This window comes from Desmodus rotundus, chromosome 1, assembly GCF_022682495.2.
Source record: "Desmodus rotundus isolate HL8 chromosome 1, HLdesRot8A.1, whole genome shotgun sequence".
Lineage (NCBI taxonomy): Eukaryota > Metazoa > Chordata > Mammalia > Chiroptera > Phyllostomidae > Desmodus > Desmodus rotundus.
The window spans coordinates 32,718,063-32,738,141 of NC_071387.1; the positions used below are offsets into that span (position 1 = coordinate 32,718,063).

A 20,079-nucleotide genomic window follows, 5' to 3' on the forward strand; every position below is an offset into this window, starting at 1 on the left:
TTGTATGGCTATGCTACATATTATTGACTCTTTGAAGGACCTTAGGCTTATTTCCACTTTGGGGGGACTGTGTTTAAAGGTGCTATGAGTATTTAGATTTTTTTTTTAAGAATTATTTATTTATTTTTAGAGAGAGGGGAAGGGAGGGAGAAAGAGGGAGAGAAACATCAATGTGTGGTTGCCTCTTGTGTGCCCCCAAATGGGGACCTGGCCTGCAACCCAGGCATGTGCCCCGACCAGGAATCGAACCAGTGACCCTTTGCTTTGCAGTCTGGTGCCCAATCCACTGAGCCACAGCAGCCAGGGCTAGATCATTTTTTGAGAAAAGTGGTCCATGGCTATCCCAAGTTAAAAGGGAGGCTGAGGAATTGAGAGTTTAGTTTTTTGCCTTCTTTACCAGAGGAGGACAGTATGGTGGTATGTTGTGAATAGATCGGTAGCTAATTCATGGTGTTAATTGTCAACAGCTGCTTATTGGTTTGCTCTTTTTCTGTTTTGTTTCTTCCAGGAGTTTCTTGAGTTTGAGATATTGCATATGCGAACTAAACTTGTTTCTTTATTACATTGATTGGTATCCTTGCTGAGTGTAGAATTCTAGTTTGGAAATTAAACTGAGGTGTTGCTGTATTGTTTTTTAAATTATAGTAAAGTATATATAACATGAAGTCATTACACAGTAACTCTCCATTCTCCCTTTTTCCTAATCCCTGGTAACCACCATTCAACTTTGACCATGAATTTGACTATTCTAGATAACTTACATAAGTAGCCATACAGTAATTTTCCTCTTTGATTGGCTTATTTCATTTAGCATAATGTCCTCAAGGTTCATCCATGCTGTAGCACGTGTCAGAATTCCCTTCCTTTTTAAGACAGAATAATAAATAATTCATTGCATGTACATACCACATTTGCTTATCCATTCATCTGTTGAGAGAAACTTGGGTGGCTTCCACTTTTTAGCTATTGTGAATAATGCTGCTATGAACATGGGTGTACAAATATTTCTTCAAGATCCTGATTGCAATTTTTGGGGGTATTACTGGAAGTGGGATTATTGAATTATAGGTAATTCTATTAAAAAAATTTATTTTGGTAACTGCCATATATTCCATTGTGGCTGCACCATTTTACATTCCTACCAGGAGTATACAGGGGTTCCAGTTTCTCTACATCCTCGCTAAAATGGTTATTTTCTATATTTTAATTTCTTTTTATTGTAATAGTCACTTTAATGAGTGTGAAGTATTATTTCATTGTTATAATAATGTTTTGATGGCATATTATATTTAGTTATATGCTTGACATTTAACTAGCTATTCAATAAGTATTTGTTGAATAAGTAAAGTAAAAATATATGCCAATTGTTTTGTCTCCTTGGAAGATTTACAAGTGGCTTTTGCCTTTAGGTATAGCTTGTTACTGGACATCACATTTTGAATTGGATTATTGCCAGGTAAAATCTTGGCTGGATGCAATTTTTGTTTTGGGGTTCAAATACCAATTGCAAATAGGAAGAGTAGATTAAACTACATGTAGTAACTATGTCCAGGGTGGGACAAAAGTAGGTTTACAGTTGTATGTGAAACAGTTTATTCTTGTATTTATTAATTATTGTATTATTTTCCAACTGAACAATGGTGGACCTACTTTTGCCCCACCCTGTATAGTGATAAAATAATTGCTGGTTAAAATTCATGGTATTTGAGATTTTTGTTTAGAATTGCTATACTTGTACACCTTAGACTTTTAGATTGTGTTAGTGGAATTGGCATAAGAGGTGCTAGGAAAACCTAAAATCCTAAAGGGTTGTTTTCTTGAATTTGTGTTCTAGAGAACATCTGATCTGTCTTATGTTTACTCCTTATCCCTGTATTTTATCCTTGCCTTTTAATGTGATTTGCAAGTTTTACTCACCATGCCTGCTTTCTTGCAGATTTTCTATATTGTACATACATTATTTTGTATATGCTGTGTATGATGACTTCGGTGAGCAATGACCGTTCCCGAGGTGCTCGGGAAAAAACACAGATTTCAGCAACACAGGCAACACAACTACAGAAACAAGTGGTACAGGTAAGTTTGCCATGTTTAGAGTTACGGAAATTTAGGAAGTACATAATGCTGTAGTGTTCTCCTTTGTAGGAAACTTTAGAATTTTAAATCTTATTTTTAAAATGTAGATAGTATATAATAGGAAAGAGGACATATTATTGATTCAGGTACAGTTGAATGTTGTTCCTTAACTATTTAATCCTGAGCTTTTTCTTGCCACCTGTTAGCCTCTGGGCCATCTTTTTTTCTTTATTACAGTATGAATCTGTGTCCCTGGAATGTAATATGAAAATCCAGATTATACAGAGAAATCCTACTCTGAGGTAGAGGTATATCTGAATTATAAGAGACTTCTAAAACTTTTCTTCCCAGCATTGTTAACTGGAAAGAGTGCTTTAATCTTAGAATGTCTTAATTAACAAGATTCATTTATATAAAATAATTAGTGTTAAGTAGTCCCTCCTCAATTTATTTATATTATTTTAAATGATGTGTGACAATCCATGTAAAATGCTAAGCACAGTACATGGTATGAAATTGGGCATTTTATATATATTATTCATTAGATTGGTAAACCTTTTTTCAGAGGCAGTATGGAGTGAGTAAACAAACCTATGCAGTCCATTATAATTTCAGATTGATGATTTGACGGGACTTTGATAGCTAATTGCAATTATGTGTACCCAAGTGCCCTGTTGATATGAAGGGACACAGGGAGTGGACTGTATTTAATAGTTGCATTATATTTTTAAATACAAGGTTAGCCTTGTATTTTACTGCTATCAACAGACATACATCTCTGTTATTCAGTACTTGCTCCTAAGTATACTTACCTTGATAGGTATTATTTCATAGCTGATCAAGAAAGACTGTCTGTTGGAAAAACTTGGATTTTTTTGAATAGGCTCTTCCTTTATAGATAAATGCTTAAGAGAATGGTTGATGAATGGCTTCTTATCAAAGAAGAAATACAAGTTATGAGTAATCATAGGTGTGACCCTGTTAATCAAAGAAATACAAATTAAAACAAAGATATTTTCTTTGTTTTGTTCATCAGATCACTAAGGTTTAAATGTGTGGTCTTTTGAAGGAGGGCCAAATGAAATGTAGGGAATGTAAGCTGTCTCTCTCCCACCCAAGTAAAGTCCTTGTGCTGATTCCTGGAGAATCAAAGTGTCTAGACTGGAGGAGGGAGGACTCCCTCCTAAGGGTTGTCTTTAAGAGTTTTTCCAAGGGCCTTTTGGGGATGGCGAATTTTATCTAATTAGGGGAAACAACTGCCAACTGAGTTGTGGGAAGAATTCCTAGACCCTTAGGTTATTAGTTTTTCTTTTTTTGTAAAAGAATGTGAGAATTTCTTAAAACAGTATTATGCATTGGTGAAATTGTTCATGTTTATTTATACATAAATAAATCCCATTCTGGGAAATGTATTCTAAGAAAAAACCTTAAAGGGGAGGCTTTAGCCCTGGCCAGGTAGCATAGCAGTTAGAGTGTGGTCCCCATACACCAAGTTTGCAGGTTTTGATCCTGGGTCAGGGCACATGCAAGAAGTGATGATCTGTTTTTAATGCGTCATATCTTTATGAACAGAACATAGGTTTGTCCTGTTCATTAACGTGGTGGTGATTGATGAATTTTATAAAGTGGTGTTTCTCTGGTATCTTGTGGAAAGAGAAATACTTTAATTTTTAAAATGGTGTATTCTTTGCAGAAAGTTGTTCTAAGGAATTAGAACTTGCATAAAGTGTGATGAGGAAGTGGTAACCATTACTCTTATTGTATATTTCACATAAGATATGAAGTGACTAGGATAATATTTAAAATTATGGTGGGAAATGCCGGGTGTCTGATCAACTGAGAAAGGCTGCAAAATAATACTTAGAATATAGCACAACTCTTAAGAAAAAAGACTAGTAGACTATGTTACTATTGTTTCTCTTTGGGTGATGAGCATAAGGATGACTTAAAATAATCCTACTTCATCATATTTTCTAAACTTTCTGGGTGACAAAGAAAAAACTTGTGGGTTTACTATAAAAAGCTATCAACACGTTCTTTGTTACGAAAGTATCTTAGCTCAGAATAAGCCAAGTGGATGAAAGAGAGATCCAGGGGAAGAGATTAGTAACACTGCTTTTCTTGGCAAGACTCCCCCCCCCCCAACTTTGACAGTTGTGTGGTAGATGTCACTAATGTTTGTTGTAGGGAAGGGTGCCATTAACCTCATTTAACTTTGAATTACCAGTTGATTCTGTTTATTCCTCTGATTCCACAAGTTGTGCAGACATAGAGCTCAGCCTGGCAGCTTTCCCATCATGCTCTAATTTATGTTTGGGGCTTGTTTATCTAATACTTAATTTTCTTCTTGATTAGGATAGTTGGCAAAAGTAAAAATATTTAAAGTTCTAATTTAAAATGTTTTGTATTTCATTAATATGCTATGCTAGTGCTGCAAAATGGTACTTGTTAAACAGCTGTTAAGTGCATCAGCTGTGCTTTCAGAAGTTACATCTAGATGGTCTGTACCCTTTCGGGAATAAAACAGATAATATCATTGACGAGAAATGCAAAGAATATTTGAGTTATAGTACTTAAGCTTAAGAAGCTAAGTATGGTCCTGGCTGTGTGGCTCAGTGAATTGAATCCCAGCTTGCGAACTGTAAGGTCAATGGTTTGATTCCCAGTCAGTGCACTTGCCTCCGTTGCCGGTTGGAGGCATGTGCGAGGCAGCTGATTGATGTATCTCTCACATGTCAGTGTTTCTCTCTCTCTTTCTCCCTCTCTGCCCCACTCTCTAAAATTAAGTAAATTCTTTTTTAAAAAGTCTGAATAAATTAGTAGTTGATATAATAAGATATAAGTATCTTATATATGGTAATGAATAGTAACTTTACAGTTAGAAATGTGTGGGTGAAACAGTATCAAAATAAAAATATAGAAATATGTAGAAGCCCCAGACTGTTGACCTATAGCAAAATGTTATTACTAGTAAGTACTCTGCTTATAATCTGCAGTGAGAGTGTGAACTTGAGGTTTTTTTGTTAATATTTTATGTTGTAAAAGAGTCAGGAGAAGCTTTCTTTTTGTGACTTGTGCATATTCAGGAAGCACAGGCAGTTCTCAGGCAGTTGTCAAGTTTAAATGTTGCTGCCTTTAGTGCTATTTTTTGTGGCCGTTTACCTCCCTGCTCCATTACTTTTTTTAAAAAAGATTTTATTTATTTTTAGAGAGAGGAAGAGAGAGAAAAAGAGGGAGAGAAACAGTGTGTGGTTGCCTCCTGTACTCTCCTTACTGGGGACCTGGCCTGCAACCCAGGTGTGTGACCTGACCAGGAATCCAACAGGCGACCCCCTGGATCACAGGCTGGTGCTCAATCCACTGAGCCACACTAGCCAGGGCCTGCTCCATTACTTTTAATTGATCCTGCACCCTTTATCAGAAAGATATCACAGCTATGTGCTGAATTTGTGTCTGAAATGTCTTGAACCAGGAACATTCTTGTAGTACACATCATACGGTGAGTGAGTGTGTTCACAACTGGTCTGCCATTCACTTTCTTGGGCTTTTCCCCTTTTGTCTTTCTATTTTAGCTCCTGAACATCTATTTCATTCCCCTCCTTTCCCTTTGCATTTTCTTTTTGACCTTCCCCAAGGCTTCTTTTGATCTCTTGAAATTTTTTTCCTCTAATATTTTGTTATGAAAACGTTCAAATACAAAGAAGAGTGGAGAGTTGTACAGTGAGCACCCATATACTTCACTGTTACCTTTTTGCTGTATTTGCCTTATCACATCTGACTAGAGCTATCCATCATGCCATCTTATTTTTGATGCATTTCAAAGTAAGTTAAAGACATCAATATACTCTGTCCTAAATACTTTAACATACATTGCATCGAGTTTAATATTTGTTTAGGTTTCTTTCTTTAAGGTGAAATTCACATACAGATATATTTTAAGTGTATGAGGTCATTTTTTGTTGATTGCATATACCTGTGTAACATAGTCCCCTGTCAGGATACAGAACATCCTCCTCATCCCAGAAAGTTAGTTTAATTTTTTTTTCTTGGTGCAGACATCCTGCCTGCTTTAGGGTTCTGGTGATTGTCTTTCTGTACTGCTCTCACCTTACCCCAGCTCTCATTTCTGTGTACTTCTTTTCAGTTCTCTTGCAGGTTTCCCATACTGTAATGTAGACTGTTCTCTCAGTTTGCACATGTTGTGGTCACTTTCCTCAGTCTTTCAAGTACAAAAGAACACATAAAAATCATCTCCCTTTACATCCCTTCATTCTAATGACAACCACACCCCTAGCCTAGACCCTCTTTGCTGCATTCTTGGACTGTTAAAATAGCTTCTTCCCTCCCTGGGAGGCAGCATGATTGACACACTGGACATTACAAGCCTGGTAGTTAAGAGGCCTGTGCCAACAACACCCAGCCTAAAAGCATGAGTAAGGGACTTGGGGGTCCAGTACAGAGTTAAACTGAGAGGATCACTTACCTCTAAGTCCCTTCCCAGTTATAAAATAGAAGCTCTACTTGTGATTTAGTAATTTCTATAATAGGACCTTTTATCTCTTAGAAAGATAATGCTTCAGGGGTGAATAATATTATGATGGTTCTTTTCCAGATTGCTGTTGGCCCTATTCTATATATACTTGTAATATGTTTTTCTCAGGTTTGCATGCATATTGCAAAGGTGTGTATATTTGGATATTTTCTATTTTAAAGCCACAAAAAATTAGTTTATGTATATATTCTTCTTCCCTTGCCTAATTAATTTTGCTTAAGTCCCTTGCTTAAGGACTTTATCTAATTGCTTTAATTAGACCCTCCATTATGGAAGGCAGGAACAGTCATCTTTGTTTTGTTCTTGGTCGTAGGGGTAAAGCTTTCAGTCATCTTTCACCATTAAGTATGACATCAGCTGTGGGTGTTTTTTTTTAAGATTTTATTTTTAGGGAGAGGGGAAGGAAGGGAGAAAGGGAGGGAGAGAAACATCATGCCTCTTTCTTGCCCCCAACTGGGGACCTGGCAGCAACTCAGGCATGTCCCCTGACTGGGAATCAAACAGGTGACCTTTTGGTTCCCAGACTGGCGGTCAATCCACTGAGCCATACCAGCCAGTGGGGTTTTTGTAGCTTCCTTTATTAGGTTGAGAAAATCCCCTTCTATTTCTAATTTATTGAGTGTTTTTATCATGAAAGGCTGTTGGGCCTTATCATGTGGTTTTTCTGTCTTTCTTTAAATGATCATGTGGTTTTTATCTGTTCTACTTTATATAGTATATTATATTGTTTGATTTTGAGATGTTAACCTTGTATTTCTGGGATAAACTTAACTTGGTCATGGTGTAGAAATCATTCTGTATGTTGCTGATTTGCTAGGATTCTGAGGGGGATTTTTTTATAATTTCAAAAAATTTATTGACTTTTAGAGAGGGGAGAGGGAGGAGAGAGAGAAGGGGGGCAGAGAGAGAGTCGTAGATTTGTTCTACTTATTAATGCACTCATTGGTTGATTCTTATGTGTGTCCTGACCGGGGATGGAACCTGCAAACTTGGTAAATTGGATCATTGCTCAAACCCAAGCAGTACCCATCCTTTTTGGCCCCGGGGACTGGTTTTGTGGAAGTGAGGGGTGGAGCTTAGAAACAGGAGGCAGAGCTCAGGCAAGCTTCCCTCCTTGGCCCAGTTCGTAACTGGCCCTGACATGAGTCCATGGCCCTGGGGGTTGGAGACCCTTGCTCTAACCAATTGAACTACCCCCTCCCCCCCGACGCCCCCCGCCACAGCCCCCACTCCCCACCAGGGCTTGGAGTATTTCTTTTAAGGTTTTATTTATTTATTTATTTATTTATTTATTTATTTCTAGAGAGAGGGGAAGGGAGGGAAAGAGAGGGAGAGAAACAACAGTGTGTGGTTGCCCCTCAAACACCCTTAACTGGGCTCCTAATAACCTAGGCATGTGCCCTGACTGGGAATTGAACCAGTGACCTTTCAGTTCCTAGGCTTAGGCTCAGTCCACTGAGCCACACCAGCCAGGGCAGGATTTTTCACCTATATCGATGAGATATTTTTCTGTGGTTGTTTTCCTGTGTTGTCTTTGTGTTTGATATCAGTGTAATATTTGATAGAATGAGTTAGGAAGTTTTCCCTCCTCTGTTTTTTGGATAAGTTTGTGAAGAATTGGTAATTGGTGTTCATTCTTTCATTGTTTGGTAGAATTTAACAGTGAAGCCATCTGGGCCTGGTCTTTTCTTTGTGTGAGTTTTTTGATGACTAATTCAACTATTTGTTATAGAGTTTCAATTTTCCTTGAGTCAATTTCAGTAGTCTGTATCTTTGTTGACTTTTGTCTAAATTATCTAATTTGGTGGCATACATTTGTTCACGGTATTCTCTTATAATCCTTTTTATTCCTCTAAAATCAGTTGTGGCAGTCCTGTTTCATTCCTAATTTTTATAAGTCTTTTTTTTAATTCTTAAGTCTTCTCATTACTTGAGTTTTCCTCCTTGTTCTAGCTAAAGTTTTATCAACTGTTGGTTTTGTTGACTACACCCTCCCCCAAGGGCCAAGTTTTGGTTTCTTTGATTTTTTTTCTGTTATTTTTCTATTCTCTAGGTCATTATTTCCTTCTTTAGGAAAATTTTTTTGGAATAATTTTAGGATTTGCCAAAATGTTGGCAAATGATACAGAGAGATCTCTTTAACTTTCACACGGTTTAACATTAAAATTTTATGTCAAGTGTTGGCAAACTTTCTATAAAGGGTCATGTAGCACTTAATAAAATAAGAGCTCTGCAGGCCACACGTCATCTCTGTTGTATGTTCTTTCTCGTTGGTGTTTAACAACACTTTAAAAATGTTAAAACCTTTCTTAGCTGGCACGCTGTACAAAATCAGATTCCAGATTGTAGTTTGCTAACCTCTATCTTATATAACCATTTGTTAAGCCTAAGATAATAACATTGGTACAATATTGTTAACTAAATTATAGTCTTTATTTGGATTTCACTAGTTTTTGAACCAAGGCCCCTTTTCTGTTCCAGGATCCATTCCAATTAGTCGTCTCCTTAGTCTCTCTTGATCTGTCAAAGTTTTTCAATATTTACTTGTTTTTCATCACACATTTGAAGAGCATATTTATCAATTTTAAAAATAGTTACCTATCATTTTTCAAAGGTGAACAATTAGTATTTTTAAAAATCATTTTGAGTTTATAACTTTAAATTTGATCTGTTTCAGTTATTTCTAGTTATTGTCCTTTTGGAAGTTCAGATTATTCCATTTTTGGCCAATACAAGTGTTTTAAAGTTGGCTCCTGAGTGTTTTTTTTTTAACTTTAAAAATTATAGTTGACATAGAATAATATTAGTTTCAGGTGTACAACATAGTGACTAAACATTTTTATCCTTTGCAAAGTGATCACCACAGTAAGTTTAGTAACCATCTGTCACTGTACATAATTATAAAATTATTGACTATTCCCTATACTATATATGATGACATCCCTGTGACTCCCAAGTCCTGGCTTCTGAGTGCTTTTTGACTTGGTCCTAATAAATCTTTGGTAGTTTCTTCATAAACTGGTATGGCAGGTATTCCAGACTTACCTCGTGTACTTCCTGCATTGTATGTGGAACAAGCCATTGCTCTAAGGAACTCTGGCATCTTGTAGTGGGAAATGTTATATAGAGACCTCAATCTGCTAACTGATGGTGTTTATTATTACTGGGTTGGTAAATTGTTCATAGGTCTCCTCAGAGGACAAAGCTGTGAAAAATGAATTAATGCTGATAGTTCAAATTCAGGACTACTTTTATTTCACGTGTTTATCACCTCCACACTGAGACTCCTGATGTCCTGATAACTGGAGATGGTAAAATTAGAAAATCCCAAAATCACTCACTTGCTTTATCCCACTTTATATATGTAATGCCACATCATGCTTTCCCCGTTCTAACTTTGATTTCTCGTGAGCACAGCCTTTAACATTGTAAAAAGAAGTAGGAGAGGCTCCTTTTTCATTCCAGATGCTTTCTTAAATGTTGGTTTGTTTTTATAAAATATCTTGGTCATTGGCATCAGAATTTGACACACTAAATATAAATGTTTTAAGTTCTCTGCTGGAGTAGCAAGGTGTGTATTAATTCCTGTTCCTGTAAGAATTTTCTGGATTTAAGATTTTCAATTTTACCTTGAAGTCAGTTGATAGAAAAATGTCTAATCGAATACTTAGGGCACACACTTATTTCAAGGAGACTGCTTGGTTCAGTTGGTTTAGCTTTTAAACCCATAACAGTAGCATGCAGGATAATAACACTTTTATACCGAGGGCCTTGGTCTTTATCAATATTGATGACAAATATTCAACAACCAAGAGGTACTTTGTGTGTGGATGTGGGAAGTGTCTACAATCCTTTTTCGTATCAGGGATCTCACAGTCATACTTGCTTTTACTGCTTGCTCTCTCATAATGTTTCCTGTACCTGGGAACCACTGCTAGCTGTCATTCCATTATTCTACTACATAGCCACTGTTTTGGGTTATCTAGAACAGATTAGTCACTCTGCTGGAGTTCAGTAATTTGTTCTGTGCTTCTTTGTGCATGGTTTTCCCTATTACAGCCCTAATACAAGGCCACCTTAAGAGCCTTAAAAGCATATTTTACTTGATAGAGGTGGCCTTCAGGTGAAAAATTATGATGTGGCAGCCAAATAGGTTCACTCCCTGCTTCAGGATACAGCTTCGGTACTCACGGCGCCTGACTCAGACGGCAGGCCATCTGGAAGTTCTAGAGATTCCCCAGCTCCTCCTCTTTAATCAGTACCGTGTCTGTATACTTTGTTCATGTATGCATTGTATACTGTACTTTTTCCCTTTGAGACATTTAGTTTTATTTCCACAATAGGTATATGCTTAATAGTCACCATTAATACGTCAGTGTCTCAAGTCTAAGTCATGTTGGTTGATACCTTAGGAAAAGGCTCATAGGAATAATATTTCCTGTGTATTTTGGTGCTGGAAACAATTAATGTCCTTTATACTTCAGTGTAAGGTCGTTTTGTTGGCAGTATTTTCTTTACTTGAGGATCTTAAATGTTACTTTATTATTTTTTTCACAAAACTTTTGACAGGTTTATTGATACTTTTTATATGAGAATTTCTTTCCCGTATAACTATTTTTCCAGTTCTGCCTAATATCCAACAAATAATTTCACTTCTGAATCCAAACCTTTTACTAGGAAATGTGCAGTGTGGGTTGTTATGGGTTGATATTCTCAAGTATATGATGTGATTTCTATCACATATTTAATATTACTTTATTTCCTTTCCAGACATTTTTCTTGAATTTTAGTTTTAAGTATTTGTGCTGTTGTTCCCTTTCTGTCTTTTTTCCCCCCCTTAAGAGATTTGTATTATCCACAGGTTCAGGTTGGGTTGGCTTTTGCCATTGTTCAATATTTAGTGCTTCCTGCCCTGAGCAGCATGGCTCGGTTGGGCATCAGCCTGCAAAGTGAAAGGGCACCAGTTCGATTCCTAGTTGGGGAGCATGCCTGGGTTTGGTCCCCATTTGTGCGCATACCAGAGGCAACTGATAGATGTTTTTCTCTCACATCACAGTTTCTCTCTCTCCCCTTCCTTTTCTCTCTTGCAAAATAAATATTAAAAAAAGCATTTAATAGTTCTTTATCTCCCATTCCTTCTTTTCATTTCTCTTTCTTTAAAATTTATTTTTACTTTAAATATTTTCCCCTTTCACCTTTTATATTTCTCTTGAGTCATTAACTGTTAAAAGTTTAATTTTGTGTTTCTTCTAGTATAGTCTTGATTTTTACTTCTGAATTAGAAAAACTTAGACATGTGTTATTCTTTTATGTCTTGTATCATTTTCTTCATGCTCAGTATCTTTTAGTATGTTTTGAAACAGAGGATAGCAGTTTTACTTTGTTCTCTAGGCAGATCTTTTGTTTCTTTTTTCTTTGTATGTGGCTCAATTATGATTCTATTCCTAGTAGGTTCTCTTGATGCCTTTGCTGGTTAGTTTCAAGAGTTTATCACAGTAACTACCCCTTTTGAAACCTTTCTGCAGTCCTGGTACTTAGGTTACTATTAGAGTTGTCAAAACCCTACAGTGTCACCTGCTTTTCTCAAATGACCCACTTTTTGGTGAATACCTCTTAACTACTTGGGATTTTTCTGTTCTTAGATTAATCAAATACCCAGTGCTTGCCTCTGCTTACTTTGAATGGACAAATTGATACCTGATAGATCTTGTATGTGTTGGTGGTTTTTCTTTTCTTTCTTTAATTTTTTTTGTTAATTGATTTTAGAGAGGGGGGAAGGGAGGGAGAAAGAGGGAGAGAATCATCGATGTGAGAGGGAAACATCCATCATTTGCCTCTTGCATGTGCTTTGACTGGGGACCAAACCTGTAACCCAGGCATGTGCCTTGACTGGGAATTGAACCCTTGACCTTTTCAGTTCGTGGGACGATGCAAAATTGAGCCACACGGCCCGGGCGGTGGTTTTTCTTGCTTCTATTTTGAGGTTTGTGATGGGTACCTTGTCACCTAGTTTGGTGTATTGTTTTATACCAAGGGATTTTGGTTTTGCTGTAAAGCTGCACCAGTAGTTTAGGGCAGCAGTCCCCAACCTTTTTGGCACTAGGGGCCAGTTTCGTGGAAGACAATTTTTCCACGGACTTGGAGTTTGGGAGATGGTTTCTGGATGATTTGAGCTCACTACATTCAAACTCACCTCCTGCTATGCAGCCTGGTTTCTTTCTAACAGACCTGGACTGGTATTGGTCTGTAGCCTGGATGTTTGGGGACCCCTGGTTTAGAGAACTCTTACTATACCCTTTATCAGATTTTTAACATAGTGCCACTTTTGCTATATCGTATTCTTTTTTCTGTATTTTCCTATCTGTATATACACATACATGCGTTACTTGTTCTGAGCCATTTGAATTTATTAAATACATTTTGTATGTATTTCCTAATAAGAAGAATTTTCTTGCCTTGGCCGGGTGGCTCAGTTGATTGGAGTGTCGTCCTGTCCACCAAAAGGTTACGGATTTCATCCTAGTCAGGGCATATACCTAGGTGGTAGGTTCAATCCCCAGTCAGGGTGAGTACAGGGGGCAACTGATCAATTTTTCTTTTTCATGTTGATGTTTTTCATTCTCTCTTTCTACCCCCCACCACGTGCCTTTCCTCTCCAAAATCAGTAAAACATATCCTTGGGTGAGGATTAAAAAAAGAAGAATGTTCTTTATACAGACACAAGTTTAGCATTGCTATACTGTTATTTATGGTTCATATTCTGTTTGTGGTGATGTGAAATTGTTACTTATTCCAATAATGACAGTTATTCTAGTAATGTTCTCTATAATGTGTTTCCCCCTTTCATTATAGAATCATCACATATCCCATTTGTTTGACATCTCTTTAGTCTTCATTAATCTGGAACAGTTTTCAACCTTTCCTAACCTTCTGTAGTACTGGCGATTTTGAAGACATATAGGCCAGTTATTGTATAAAATGTTCTTTGATTTTAGTTTGTCTAATGTTCCCTCATGAACATAAAGTTCCCTTATATTCAGGCTATAGACTTGTGGTTGGACTTGTTCATAACTGGCCTGAGTATTTCCCAGAGTGCCACGTGTGGAGTCACATGGTATCTATGGGCTCCTCACTGATGATGGTGCTTTTGATCTCTCAGTCCAGGTTTTGCCCATTTCCTCTCATTTACTATTGCTGTGTTTTGTCTAGCAACTAGAAAGCAATCTTTGTGGAAATGCTTTGAGACCATGTGCAAATAACCTTCTCATAAAACTTTCCCCCTTAGGATTAGCATTCATTGATTATTTTTTCTGTACTAATCTTTACTCTGTTGGTTGCAAAATGAAGATGTCTAGCTCTTCTTAGTCTTTTTTCATTGCCATATTAGTAACTATATTTTTAAAAGTTTATCCTTATTCCAGCACCCCTCTATGGGCTACTGTAGGGTTAACCTTTCTGCTGCATATACCTGTCAGGAGCTGGTCATGATTGCCCCCACCTGAGCTGCTTTCAGTCTCAGACATTGTAGGACAGAGCACAGTGTCAAATAAAGTCTGCAAAGATGATAAATTACTTACTAAAATAAAATTCACCCTTACTAGTGATCTAAGAAATAAAAATTTAAGCTGAGTAGGGAGCATTGACTAAACTGGCATTTTTTAAAGTTGGAAAGGTTTTTGAGGAAGCAGACTCTTTAAAACTGGTGGAGTATAAATCTTTGCAGATATTGTACAAAGTATTTTTGAGCAGATGGTATGAAATCCTTTTAACATTTTTTGAGACATTTACTTTATATTTTTGCATTTATTCTAAGCAACCTGTATCTTTTGGAGATAAATATCCATATATCGTGGATATATATGCAAAATAGGGGGTCAAGAAGGTGGCATTGGTAAAGAAGGCTTGCCTCCTCACAAGCAGATCAAAATTACAGCTAAAATATAGAACAACCATCACTCAGTACCGTTAGAAATCAAGTTGAATGGAAGTCTGACAACTATGGAATTAAAGAAACCACATCCATCCAGACTGGTAGGGAGGGGTAGAGACTTGGAACGGGCTGGTCCCACATCCATGTGTGGTGGATGAAATCCAGGAGGGATATCTCTGAAGTGAAGAGTCCCAGCCCCATTAAAGGCCACTAAGCCCAGGGTTCCTGTGCCAGGAAGATAAGTCCTTATAACTTCTGGCTACAAAAACGAGTGGGGATTGAGTAAATACAAGAAACTTCTAGTGTCCCAAGCAGTTTCCCTTAAAGAACCCATACACGAACTTCCTCAGACTCACTGCCCCTGCACACTTGATCCTCCACAGAAGGCGGGGGGTGGTTGTCAGTGGTCACAGCCAGTGCTTGCAGCTAACTGGCCTGGGGAAATCCCTCCCATTGATCTGCCAACAGCAATCATGTTTCAACAACAAGAGGAGGGTGTACTCAGTCCACATGAAAGGCACACTTTGAATACCCAGCTTAGGTGATAGGGGAGGCTGTGCCAATGGACCTTACAGTATACCTGTTATATTAGGCTACGCTACCAAGACAGGGAGTCATTAACAGCTCTACCTAATACATAGAATCAAGCACAGGGAGGCTGCCAAATTGAGGAGACAAAGAAACATGGCCCAAATGAAAGAATAGATCAAACTTCAGAAAAAGAACTAAGCAAAATGGAGATAAGCAGTCTATTATGTGCAGAGTTCAGAACACTTTTATGAGGATGCTCAAGGAATTTAGTAACTCTATAGCATAAAAAAATTCAGTCAGAAACTAAGGATGCACTAATTGAAATAAAGGACAATTTACAGGGAAGCACAATAGAGTGAATGAAGCTGAAAATCAAATCAGTGATTTGGAATTAAGAAAGTAAAAAATGACCAATCAGAACAACAAGAAGAAAAAGTATTTAAAAAAATGAGGATAGTGTAAAGCAGCCTCTGGGACAGCTTGAAGTGTTCCAACATTTGCATCGTAGGGGTGCCAGAAGGAGAAAAGAAACAGCAAGAAATTGGACATCTATTTGAAAAAATAATGAAAGAAATGTACCAAATTTGGTGCAGGAAATAGACATGCAAATCCAGGAAGCACAGAGAGTCCCAAACAAGATTGATGTAAAAAAGCCCACTCCAAGACACATCATAATTAACATGCCAAAGTTTAAAGATAAAGAAAGAATCTTAAAAGCAACAAGAGAAAGGAAGTTAGTTACCTACAGGGGAGTTCCCATAAGACTGTTACGTGATTTCTCAGAAGAAACTTTGCAGGCTAGAAGAGATGGCAGTAAATATTCAAGTCATGAAAAGCAGGGACCTATAGCCAAGATTACTCTACCCAGCAAGAATACCATTTAGAATCGAAGGGCATATAAAGAACTTCCCAGACAAGAAAAAACTAGAGTTCATCATCACCAAACCATTATTATATAAAATGTTAAAGGGACTTAAGAAAAAGATCAAAACTATGAACAATAAAATGGCCATAAATACCTATCTATCACCAATTGAATCTAAAAAAGAAAGTAAGCAATCAAGAACAAAGACAGAATCATGGATAGGGACAGCATTTTGATGTTTGCCAGATGGGCAGAGGGTGTGGGGGAATGGTGACGGGATTAAGGAGTACAAATAAGTAGCTACAAAATAGCCTTAATACACATGACCTATGTACATGAACAATGGTGTGTGAATTGCCTGAGGGAGCGGGGTGTGCTGGGTGGAAGGGGAAAAATTGGGACAACTGTAATAGAATAATCAAAATTAATTTAAAAAACAAATTAGATATAAATTGGATCTCTATAGTATTTATAGTATATAGTGTGTATATACTATACTATGCATCCATATTATGGATGTACCTTTAAATTAGGTATAAATTTGATCTCTGTAGTGTTTAGGTAGTAATGAAAAATTTGTAAGTAGGCAAAATGCAGGACCTCTCCAGTGGATTGTTGGGTAACCAATAAACATGCTCTAGATACAATAAATTGTGTGTGTGTTTCCCTACAAAGTAATCTGTTTAGTATTGTTTTTTATATCAGAAAAAAATGCATGATGTTTTTCCAGAAGATATCCAGTCATTTAATGTGAAAAATAGAGAAATTTATTGAAGATTCAAGATACAAGAAACATTGTACATAGGACAATGACATCTCAGTCCACTTCAAATTAGTCACCTTGGGACCTCACACAGTTCTCCCAATTGCCATTAGCTGCTCTGTTGTACTTTTGTGAATCTCAGGAGTGGTCTGACGTCTCTTCCCTTCCAAAGGTTATTTTAGTTTTGGGAAAAGCCAGAATGTGGGGCACCAAATCTGTACTGTAAGGGGGCAGAGTCACCTGGGTGATTTGATGTCTCGCCACAAACTCTGCAGAAGACATGATGCCTGAATGGTGTGTTGTTGTGATGAAGCTGCCAGTCACTAGTCGCTCATAGCTGTGGCCTTCTGAATCCTCAAAATAGTTTCCATGGAGGAATGGTCAGGCCTAGTGCAAAATTCAGTGCAGATTGGCTGCTTTACTTGCTCAATCATTTTGAATATGCTGACCACACAGTACACAAGCTCACTCAATGGAGTCTACCGTCCCCACTGACTAGTACAGTGAAGTTGTCACTGTTCATGCATGCACATTCCAGTCCATTCTCCTGGGCTGCCAGGTTGCATCGATGTCGTGCAAACTTTTCGTTATGTTAACAATGACTGGACCTTTTTGGACAGACCTCATATATGTGCCAAATAAATAGTTTAGATATTAGATGGTTATGTGTCACCGTAATTTTCTTGTGGAGTGTGTGACAATTTTTTAATTCATGGAAATTTAGTTGTGGGAAGTGGTGAGTATTACTGTGCTTGGAATGGAGCAAGGTTGAATGAATATGAGTACATTTTTCAATTTTTATTTGAGACCAGAGAGTGGAAGATATTGTTATTAAGGAAATGGATAAAAATTAATCATGTAGGCTTTCAGCACCAGGGGCACAAATAGTTTACTTTCATCCATAGAAGATGGCCTTTATCCAGTACACAAATGTGTAATGAGGAAGGGTCGTTTTTCCAGAGCTCATCTTGTCCTTTGATTTTTCCTTTTTCAGTTATTTCATGCCTTTGGTCCTTTTGGCTGCAGCACTGGGACTTCTCAGTTGGTTATGGGTCAGGGAAATGATTATCTAAAGTGCAGGTAGGTGTAGTGAGAGTATATGTAAGGTCCTTATACACACTGAGTAGCATTGAGGTAAAATTGGCCATATGTCTGGATACTGAGTTTCTGAACAGATATTTTTTGGTTGTAGTGATGGAGCACTGTAGCAGTTCAACTGAGGTCACAACAAGCAGGCATAGGTTGGGGTAATGGGATTAGCCATTAGATTGGAGGGAAAACAGGCCAAAGCTAGCTGGATCTATTATAATCAACCACCCACATGGACTAGAGATTTTTTGAAATGTGTATATATTTAAAGCAGAGAAAAAAGTTGTTCATTATTAGCTGTTGTGGGTATCATTCAGTAATTTGAACTGTTTAACTTTTTGAACATGTATCTTGGGAGTTAGAATAGATTTTAGCTAACAAGGTTAAGTTTTGAAAAAAATAAACTGTATTGCAGTAATTTTAGATTTACCACAAAGTTGCACAGAGATAAAACAGAGAGTTCCTGTATTTCTCTCATCTGGTTTCCCTGTTATAATCATGATACCTTTGTCAAAGCTAAGAAACCAAATATATTACTATTAACTCACTGCATAAAAGAATAACATTTTTATGCCTAATTTATTGCTTAAAATACTACAAAACGAAATCTCAAAAATTTAGGATTTTTTTTTTTAATCCTCATCTGAGGACATGCTTATTGATTTTTTTAGAGAAAGGGGAAGGGAGGGAGGGAAACATCGATGCAAGAGAGAAACATCGATCTGGTTATGTCTTGACTAGGTACCAAAACCTCAGCCTAGGTATATGAACTAACCAGGAATCAAACCCGTGACCTTTTAGTTTGCGGCATGACACTTCAGCCCACTGAGCCACACCAGTCAGGGCATAATTTGATTTTTTAAAACAGGATTTTGAGACCTGACTGGTGTGACTCAGTGGGTTGGGTGTTGTCCTGCAAACCAAAAGTTTGAGGATTTGATTCTAGTCAGGGCATATGCCTGGGTTGCAGACCAGGTTTCCGGTTGGGGGCGTGATCGATATTTCTTTCCCTCTCTTTTTCCCTTCCTTCCCTTCTCTCTTTAAATACATAAATAAATAAGTTTTTAAAAAAAGAATTTTGAGTTAAAATAAAGGCAATTGGAGAACATTTTCTGAAGAGGTGACTAATTTTGTGTTTGAAAGTTTCTCTTTAAAGATTTTTGTTAAAACCATTTTTATTATTAAAAAAGTAACTTTAAAAATAAATTTTATGTAGATATTATAGTCTTTTCTCTTCAGAACTGACTATGATATCTTTTTAGGGTTAACACTGGAGCTTTTTTGCTTTTTGGACAAGGCTGGTTCTGAGCCTGTATCCTGACAGTTGTTTTCACTGTTTTCTATTCTTCCACTTTCTCTTGTCCTGATTATCCCTGTCTCCCCAGGGGAAGGAAAATTCAAATGAGTCAGTGAAAATGAACAAGAACTTCAGGTCATTTGGCTGAACAAATAGGACCTTTATATCATTTAATTTGATACTTATTTACTTTATGGGTATATAGGTTCTATATGTTTGAGAAATCTTAATCCAGAATCCTTTTTTTTTTTTTTTTTTTTAGTTAATCATTATTTTTATCATAGTGCTGGAGTGCTTGAGAACTTTTATCTGTTTGCATCAGATTTTGGCATTAACTTATATTTTTGGTACTCAAATCTTTAACAATTGTTTGTACTTTCTAGGCAACAGCTGAACAGATGCGCCTTGCTCAAGTGATCTTTGATAAAAACGATTCAGAATTTGAAGCTAAAGTTAAACAGGTATGTTTCTGGCAGAGGATGTTAGCGCTTTTGTAATACATTTTTATTATGTTTTAAAAATATAATTCTACTAGAGATTTTAATTTTAAAGTATGCTGCTTGCTTAATCTCAACTAATTGTATTTTGAAGTTGTGAATACATACCTATATTGGTGGCTGGAATGAAGGAATTGAATATGTTCATTCTCTTGGCTGTAGAATCTTTGATATACTATCGTTAAACGTAACAACACTAGATTTTCGTGAAAGCACATTGACATTATCTATACCTATATATAGAAAGTATATTTAGTTTTTGGCAAGTTCTCGGAAAATTTTATTTGATGTTAAAGAAGAATTAAATTACCCTTTAAAACATGTTGGTGATTCCATACATGTTGGAAAAGTATAAAGGTAAATTTCAGGGTGATGTCAGAATTTAGAACTTAAATGAGAGGACTTTTTGATAATATAATCTTAATTTCATATATACTTTTTTCCTGATAAGACTTCTTTTTCCCTTCAAGATTTTAGAA

General features: G+C 36.8%; 1 protein-coding gene across 4 annotated transcripts in view; it reads left to right on the top strand.

Annotated features, from left to right (window-relative positions):
• UBAP2 (ubiquitin associated protein 2) overlaps positions 1-20,079 on the top strand; it is a 120,387-nt gene that overhangs the window by 21,621 nt on the left and 78,687 nt on the right. For 2 of the 4 annotated variants that reach the window (XM_045195198.3, XM_045195199.3), the window contains exon 2: positions 19,487-19,564. In XM_045195198.3, the coding sequence (XP_045051133.2) occupies positions 19,487-19,564 (78 nt within the window). Of the gene's footprint in view, positions 1-1,936; positions 2,077-17,711; positions 17,798-19,486; positions 19,565-20,079 lie in introns of all 4 variants that reach the window. The other 2 variants (XM_053923269.2, XM_024560055.4) reach the window with 2 other exon arrangements.